This window comes from Elephantulus edwardii, unplaced genomic scaffold, assembly GCF_000299155.1.
Source record: "Elephantulus edwardii isolate Elephantulus edwardi_28Jun2011 unplaced genomic scaffold, EleEdw1.0 scaffold00328, whole genome shotgun sequence".
Taxonomy (NCBI): domain Eukaryota; kingdom Metazoa; phylum Chordata; class Mammalia; order Macroscelidea; family Macroscelididae; genus Elephantulus; species Elephantulus edwardii.
In genome coordinates this window covers 214,106-223,341 of record NW_006400078.1, presented here as the reverse complement: position 1 = coordinate 223,341, position 9,236 = coordinate 214,106, and the positions used below count along the sequence as shown (strand labels likewise).

Sequence of the window (9,236 nt, the reverse complement as noted above, 5' to 3'; positions counted from 1 at the left end):
CTGGGATAATCGGGATGGGAGTGTCAGAGACGGTGCGATTGGCACAGGACAGAGCAGAGTTTAGGGCTGTTGTACATAGGGTTGCTATGAGTTGCAAGGGACTCTCTTATCTGCTGACAGCATGAAGTAAGGTTTGGGTTCACCCATGCCTTTCCAGGGGTCCTTTACCCCTTTTCCTTTTCACTTTACCTCTTTTGTAAGGCCTACCTTTTATTTACTAACTATGCCTGTTTTATGACCTTAATAAAACCTTTTCACTTAGTTTGCAAAAAAAATAATAAATCTCAATTTTGGATGATTTCCTTAGGTTAGGAAATGCTGATTCAAGAAAGAATGAACATCAAATCCGAAAATCTGGAGGTTGTAAATAGTGCGAAAGGATTATCCAACTTTCTCCCTAAAAGTCACATGTGGATTAGAATTGTCAAGAGAGGCCCCACCTTCAGTCATTAGGGAAACTCTCTAAGACTACACCACCAGGGCTCTAACAAACTACTGAAATACTTTCTGCGAAGAGTTCGAGCCTAGCATCCATGAGTGGTGTTTGGTATCAAAACCCAGGTATTGTGCTCCGTAGGGTTTTCAGTTACTTGTTTTAATCGCCTTTCTTACAAGGAGGCCCTGGGTGTTGTCAGCTGCCAATCAAGTCAGCAGCATTAACTGGTTAATTGCTTTCTTGCCACGCAAATGAGCTAAATGGAGAAAATCAAGAAATTTCTCATCATGAGAGAAGAGTCCTCATTTTGCCCCTAACCTCTCATTTAGCAACTCAGGATTCCGAATGATTATCAAACCCACAGCTTAATTGTGGAAGTAACGATCCACTGGAAACTTCCATCTGGAAATCCCAAAGGCATTTCAAAACGGAGGTGCACAAAGCAGAGCCGTGTCTGTCACTCTGTAATCACCAGAATGCCCGAGACCCCCAAGATGGACCGATCGCTGTGCCAGGACCACGTTGATAACCACAGCAAGCAGGTACCCTACACAGGCCACCCTTTTAAATTGAACCAAGGGTACGACGGGAGAAAAGAATGACGTAGGGTGGGGCGCCAGGGGAGGATACGCTGCAGGAACGAAAGGACGTCGCTCTTACGTGCTGGGAAGTTATTTTGGGGGACCTTCAAGACCTGTTCAGGACAGTGCCTGCAAACCATGCCAAAAGGGTGTCACGCCCGGTCCACACAGATTCGTCGAGCAGAGGTAACGGGTCTCAGCTGCTGCAGAAACCTCGTCCTGCGAGGTGTCAGTCCAGAGACCGGTACCTGCCCAGCATCCCGCGAGCGCACGGCGCAGGGACCATACGAGTAGCCGCCAGGCGCATGCGCGCTAGAGTGTGAACCCAGAATGCGCGTGCGCACACGGACCCGCGGGGGGGCGGGGCGCCGCGCAGAAGGGGCGGGGTCGAGGCGGGGTCTCGCGCATGCGTGTCTTCACAAACAATTTGGCGGGTTTTTACTCGCACTGGGGTTCTCCTGTTTCCTGGGACATTCAATCATAACTCTTAGGAATCCCAGGGAAGCGATTTCGCGAGGTTTTTTTGCCCCTTCTTTTCAGGGCGTGTGGAGACACCTCCTGTCTCCTAAGTGTGTGCCTGTGACTGGCGACTCGGGCCGTCTCCGGTCCCCTGGAGGGGGTGAGGGGCCTGCTGGGTCACCATGCCGGTGTCCGCCGAGCAGCTGATCCAGGAGTTGGAGATCTTTGGCCTGGACTGCGGGGAGGCTGTCATCGAGAAATGTGAGTCCCTCAGCCGGGCCCCCCCAGCCCCCGACCCGGGGTCCACGCTCACGTCCCGAGTCCCCTGGAGCTTAAAGTGAGGGCGCTTTCTGAACGCAGACTCCAACAGAGCTGTAAGATTGGGGGCGCGGGGACCTTGAAGTGCCGGCGGGGTGCTGCTTGGATCTCAGATCGTGGAGCATGATTTGACATCGCTGCAGTTTCAGGAAGGTGGGGTGGGGCTGTGTCAGCATCGCCAGGCTAAGGATTGACCGCAAAGCATGATATGTGGGTTTAAAATGTAACTTCATACTCATCGTCCAGGCTATACCTTAAACTAACGCTGATCCTTGGCTCATGGTGGTATTAGGTGCCTCCGAGTCTACAACTCGCAGTGACTCTACAAACAACAGATCTGAACCCTGTCCTATCCTCTGCCATCATCTTCATCATCAGCTCTGACATGCTTGGGCCCATGGCTGCAGTCACTGGTGTCAATCCACCTGGTTGAGGGTCTTCCTCTCTTTTGCCATCCTTCCACCTTTCCAAGCATGATGACCCTCTACAAGGACTCTCCTAACAACATACCCAAAATATGGGAGATGAAATGCCTTCATCTTTGTCTCTAAGGAGCATTCTGGCTGCCCCTTCTCCAAAACATGCCTGTTTATTCTTTTGGCATCTCATGGGATATTCAGTTCTCTTCTCCAACACCATGGTCCAAAGGCATGGATTCTTCTTCTGTCATCCTTATTCATTGTCCAGCTCTCAGATGCACAGCAAGTGATTAGAAAGACCATGGCCTGAGTCAGGCACACCTTATCCCTCAGCTGACATCGTTGCTCCTCAGTAATTTAGAGAGATTCCCTCACTGCAGACTTTCCCGGTGCAGTATCTCTCCTGATCTCCTGACTGCTGGTCCCAAGTGTCCTGATTGTGGAACTTATTAACAGTCTCAGTCTTTTCTCCATCTAGCATGATGTTACCTGTCAGTCCAGGGATGAGAATGTTTTTCTTGATGTAGAGATGCAGTCTCTATGGAGAGCAGGCTAGTGGTTTGTGCAAATATGAAGTCCCTGAGCTGGGTGCCTGAGTGGTTTTTTTTGCTTTGGAAAGAACTTTCAGAGAGCTTGTCAGGCATCTTTTGGCCTGCTGTGGAGAAACCCAGGCACCAGGAGTTCAGTGCCTAAGCTGGTTCCTGTGCCCAGATGTGCCCTCCAGGCTCTCATTCTTTCTAGCAGACTGGGGACAGTTTAAAAAGGTGACAGAAGAATCTTAGCCGTTGTTCTCTGCTTTAGAATTGGGGTGAATGTGCTTTTGCCTTAAACACTCGTAGACACTCTGAGCTTTTCTTATACAGAAGGTCAGAATACAAATGTAAATTCAGAATTCCTTTCCCAGAAACTTGACTGTGCTCAAATGCATTCTCTTCCAAAAACTCTGTGCGGTCCAGTCACTCTTGGTCTCTTCTGACTCACAGTCACCCTGTAGGACTGAGTAGAACCATCTCAAAGGGTTTCCAAAGCTCTAAATCCTTAAAAGAAACGGTCCCCTCTTCTGCAGAGTAACTGATCAGTTCAAACTGGCAGCCTTTCATTTAGCAGCCAGTGCTTGATCCACTGTGCCACCATGACTCCTCTTCCTTAAATCAGAAACTCGATGAGAAAAATGTGTTAAGGAAGCTTGAAAACAAAACTAGTGAAGGTGGCTGCGTGAACCAAATCTGTAACAGCTCTAGCCCGGAATGCCTCTTGCTTCCTTCTTCCATGGCACTGCCTTGGGACTCTATACTTTGAATTCACAGTTCTTATCCTCAGGATTGGATAGAAGACTAGGGTTGGAGGAACACTCATCAACAACCTGTGATGTGCCTCAACATAAAACAAAAATCCTCACAACTGCACAAATAAGCAAAGTCTTGATGAGTGGAGAAAAGATTGACACTGTCAAGCACTTCATTTTTCTTGGCTTCAACATCTGTGGAAGTAGCAGTCAGGAAATCAAGTGACATGATTGCATTGGACAAGTCTGCTGCTGAGAACCTCTTTAAAAGGTCTGAAGAGTGAGATTAAGATGCATCTGACCAAGCCCTGGTATTTTCACTTGCATCATATACATTTGAAAGTTGGACAGTGAGTCAGGAAGACCAAAGTCGGATTGTGCCTTTGAATTGTGCTGTTGGCAGAGAGTATTGACTGTCCTGTGCACTGCCAAGAGAACAAACAAAGCTGTGTTGGAAGACTTCATCTCGAATATTTGTGCATGTTATCAGAAAGATCCTTGGAAAAGGATATCATGCTGGATAAAGTAAAGTGGCAGCAAGAGAAGATGTTTAATGAGATGGATGGGTAACAGTGGGCTTCAGTACTGCAGAGATTGTGAGGATGATGTGAGAACGGGCAGGGTTCATTCCGTTGTGCACAGGGTCGCTGAGTTGGAGCAGACTCACAGCACCTAACAACAACAACCTCAAGTGAACAAGCCTTGAATGGCACAGTAGTTAAGTACCATCTGCTGACTGACAGTGTGGCTGTTGGAACCCTCCAGCCACTGTGATAGACTGCTTCTTTAAAGAAACGCTCTGGGGGTGTTTTATATTCATCGCGTCACTGTGACCCAGAATCAACTTGATCTCAGTGAGTTAATTAGTCAACAAGGACCCAAGTATTACCTAACAGTCATGTCCTATTTCCCTGGTCTCCTCACTCTTTATTTCTGTTGTTGCATGCTGTCAAGTCTACTCCAGCTCATAGTGACCCTGCATTTAACAGCTCTGAACCCTGCTCTATCTTGAGCCAACCTCATTGTCTCTGACACACCTACCTCCATTACTCCAGTCAGAATCATCGATCTCATCCAGGGTCTTCCCCTCTTCGGTGTCCCTCTACCTTTCCAAGCATGATGTTCCTCTCCAAGGACTGGTCTCTCTTTGCAACATGTCCAAAGTATGTTAGATAGAGCTCAGAATCCTTGCCTCCAAGGAGCAGCCTGGTTTCACCCTCTCCATGATGGACATGTTTGTTCTCCTAGCAGTCCATTGTATGTTCAATACTCTTTCAGCACCACAACTCAAAGGCATTGAGTTCTTTTGTCATCATTGTCCAGCTCTCTGATGTATAGCAAGTAATTGCAAAGAGTATGGCCTGGATCAAGCACACCTTCGTCTCTAGACTAACATCATTACTCTTCAGTACTTTGGAGAAGTTCCTGACAGCACACTTTTCCAGTATAATTCATCTTTTGATTTCCTGGTTGCTGGTACAAAGAGTGTTTGTTGATTGTGGAGCCAAGCAAACTAAACCTGTTAACAATCTCAGTCTCTTCACTGTCTGTCATAATATAATGCTGCCAGTTGGCCCAGTGGGGATGATCTTTGTTTCTTGATGTTGAGCTTCAATCCATATTGAAGGCTGCAGTCCTTGACCTTCTGCAAAAAATGCCTCAGGTTCTCAATTTCAACAAGCAAGATTATGCAGTCTGTATAATGCAGGTTGTTGATGAGTCTTCCACAAATCCTGATGCCACATTCCTCCTCATAGACTCCAGCTTCCTGCATGATCTGTTCCAGATATTGATTGACAAGGTATGGAGATAGGATGTATCGCTGGTGTACAACTTTTCTGATTGTGAAACAGGCAGTGTTTCATTGCTGTGTTCTGATGACTGCGTCCTGGTCCAAGTATAGGTTTCACATGAACACAATCAAGTGTTCTGGGATTCCCATTCTTCTCAGAGTTTTGTGATCCACACAGTCAAGTGCCTTTCCATAGCAGATGAAACACAGATAGATATTCCTTTGGTACTCTCTGCTTTCAGCCAACATCCATCTAATATTAGCTATAGTATCCCTAGGGCCACTTCTAAACCCAGCCTGCACATCTGGCAGCTCTCTGTTGAAGTGCTGTTCCAGTCATTTGGGGATCATTTTCAGCAGGATCTTGCTTACATGTGATATTAATGATATTGTTTGATAATTTCCATACTCTGTCTCTAAGTGGTTGTTTTTCATTGTCTCCTCCTTAAACATCCTCTTCCCCTCTTGTCTCAGTTTTCCTGGTGCTGCTCTAACAGAAGAACCACAACAGAAGTGTGTGTTCTAATAGCTTTAGGAGCTGAAAGTCAGAATCAGGCCCTGACCATGATTTCTTCTGTGAGCCTCTGTCCTAGCTTCTGGTGTCTGCTGGCCGTCCTTGGTGGTACCTGGCTTCTGTCTTTCTGCTCTATGTGTCTCTGTGTCTATTCTGGTATATTTAATAACTCAGAAAGGATTCCATTTAGTGATGACCTTATTAATATTACAAAAGAAATGTCTGTTTCCAAACATGATCACATCCACAAGACAAAGGCCAGCATTTGGACACCTATCTTGAGAAGACAACAGTTCCAGTCTCCAGTCACTCTCACTCTCAGCTTTTTTTTTATTATTATTTGTGTGTGTGTGTGTACCATCAAATCAGATCTGATTGGTACAAGAGGAAATTGTCCCTCCTTCCCCGGCAGAGCATCTGGTGGATTCGAACAGTGCACCTCTGGGATTGCAGTGCAGCTTCTTGCCACTAGGCCACCAGAGCTCCCCTCACTCTCAGCTTTTGAACTTACTTTCTATTTCAGTGAGAAAATAGAAGCAATTAGGAAAGTTAAGTATACTGCCCCCATTAGTTCTGACCTACCTGCTTCTGTTACAGTCACTAAAGTCTACCCGGCAAAAAGTCAAACCTTCCACTTGAGTCCTAAATCCTGTTCCTTTTCAGCTACTTAAGAATATCACAGCAAAGGAGCTCTGGTGGCCTAGTGGAAAGAAGCTGTGATACAATCCCAAAGGCTCACAATTCAAATCCACCAGATGCTCTGCTGAATGAGGAGGAACAGTCTCCTCCTGTGCCAGTCAGATCCAATTTGACAGTACACAACAGTAAAAAAAAAAAAGAAAGAAATCACGCCAGTAGTTCTTCCTTCTTGCCTATTTTGTCCTTTTTTGTGAAGTATTTCGCCCCTTCCACCACCATTAACATAGAACCTCGGTTCTTCTTTGAATCCCTGTTCTCCCTACTTACTACTCCAGGTACTGCCCCTTTTCACTTTCCTGATGACAACAGACCTTGAAAGAGTTACATGTATGCTCTGTCTTCAGGTTTCTCTCTGCTTCCACCCGTTTCAGTAACTCTGCCCACCACCATCACTTGACTGATGCATTCTCATGCCTTCTCTTGAATAATCAGAGCGGTATGCAACACTGTTCACTTCCTCTTCCTGAAGACACCTTTCCCCCTTAGCTTCTCTGTGTTTACCAGTCACTCTCGAGTCCGTTTCAGTGGCTGCAGCCTCCTTGTCAGAGCAGAGCAGTGTGCATTTGCTCACGATTTCCAGGCTTCTCTCTCAGCCCAGACTTCTTGCATGAAGTACAGGTTCGTCTAGTGAACCCTCTACTCACTGCTTCCCAGTTGGAGACCTGTTCCTGTTAGACGTCATTGAGCCAACTACTCCTCGTAGCAGTCCATGAACAGCAGATCTGAACCTTGCCCTGTCTTGTGCCATCCTCACGATCTCTGAAATGCTCAAGCTTGTTATTATAATAACTATGTTAACCCATTTTGTGGAAGCTCTGCTCTCTCTCTCTGACCCTCTACTTTTATTAAAATGGTGACTTTTTCCCAAAAACTGGCACCTCCTGAAAACATGTCCAAAGTGAGCCCAAGTTTTACCATCCTGGTCTCTAAGGAGCAACCTGGTTGCACTTCCTTATTCATTATCCAACTTTCAGATGCATAGGAAGTAACTTAGAAGACCATGACTTAGATCAGGCGCACCATGGTCTTTTAACTAACATCCTTGCTCTTTAGCACTTTGGAGTGGTCCTTGACAACAGATTTTCCTAATGCAATGTGTCTTGATTTCTTGACAGCTGCTACCATGAATGTTGGTTGTGGATCCAAGTTTGGTTGTTTTTTTTTAATTTTTTAATTTTTATTTTATTATTTTCGTGTGAGTGTACCGTCAAATCAGATCTGACTGGTACAGGAGGAGATTGTCCCTCCTTCCCCAGCAGAGCATCTGGTGGATTCGAACCGTGTGCCTCTGGGATTGTAGTTGCAGCTCCTTACCACTAGGCCACCAGAGCGCCCCTAAATTTTGGTTTTCTTAATGTTAACATATCCATATTGAAGGATGTAGTCTTTGATCTTCTGCAGCAAAACACTTCAAATCTTCCTTACTTTCTACAGGCAAAGCTGTCATCTGCATAATCTAGGTTGTTCAGGATTTTTTCCTCCAATCCTAATGCCACATTCTTCATATAGTTCGGGCTCTCAAATTATTTGGATAATGAATAAGGATGAGAGAACTGATACCTTTCCAGTGTGGTTTTGGAGAATAGTACTGAATACCTATGTCTTGCCAGAGAACAGATAAGTCTGTCGTGGAGGAAGTGCGGCCAGGTCCCATCATCTCTTACCTGGATATGCAGTGTTCTCCCACTGGCTTCCTGGATTCTCTACCCCTATAGTCTACTTTACAGAGCAGCCAGAGTGATCTGGTTCACTGACATTAGTCATATCTGTCTATCCAGAGCCTCCAGTGGTTTCTTAAGCTGCTCAGAGTAAGTACCAGGGGGCTCTTAGTTACCTACAGCTGCTCTGACAGGAATAAGCAGGACTCAGATGTATTTCCACAGAGTTTGGGAGACTAGCAGTTTAAATCTGGGGCAGGGTCTGTAGGGAAAGGCTTCTGTTACTCGTGCAGCTTGGCTTCTGTTTTCCCCTTCTCCACTTCCTTACTTAGTCACGTCCACATCTCAAAATAGATTGACTTAAAACACAAGCTGTGCTAATACTGCCTCCTTAACAAAGAAAACCCATTCCCAAATGAGATTATAACAAAGTAGAGACTTAGAACAAGGGGAGCTCTGGTGGCCTAGTGGCAAGAAGCTGTACTGCAATCCCAAAGGTACACGGTTCGAATCCACCAGATGCTCTGCCGGAGACGGAGGGACAATTTCCTCCTGTACCAGTCAGATCTGATTTGACTGTACATGCACAAAAAATAATAAAATAAAATAAAAAGGAGGGGGAAAAAGAGCGAGGGGGTTTTTTTTTAAAAAAAAAAAAGACTTAGAACAGGCCATTTTGGGGCACATAGTTCAGTGGCCACCCAGACCCTGCGCAGTGTGCCACTCTTACCTTTTCGGCCATATCTTCAGTCCCATAGTGGCCTTGGTGATCCTGCTGCCACCTCGGAGTCTTTGTTCTGGCAGCTTCCTCTGCCTGAAAGCCTTCCCCTAACCACTGCTTAGAGCACTGCTTCACCTCCCTCAAGTCTACTCAGCTGTTTCCCCAGTGAGGCCTTTCTGAGCTGGTGTAGCTAAGATTGCCAGCCCTGTGCCTGTCTTGGTTTTCGACACAGCACATTTATTTACATAGGGTTTTCCCAAGGTGCATCTGATACAGGCCATGGTCTTTGCAATCACTTGTTATGCATCAGAGAGTTGGACAATGACTAGGGAGGATAGAAGGAGAATTGATGTC

The 9,236-nt window shown here is 46.1% G+C and overlaps 1 protein-coding gene across 1 annotated transcript in view; it reads left to right on the top strand.

The window, feature by feature from the left end:
• The first annotated feature begins 1,658 nt into the window (after positions 1-1,658).
• Positions 1,659-9,236, top strand: part of POLA2 (polymerase (DNA directed), alpha 2, accessory subunit) — a 37,013-nt gene continuing 29,435 nt past the window's right edge. The window contains exon 1 of the mRNA XM_006901447.1: positions 1,659-1,737. Within this exon, the coding sequence (XP_006901509.1) occupies positions 1,659-1,737 (79 nt within the window). The remainder of the gene's footprint in view (positions 1,738-9,236) is intronic.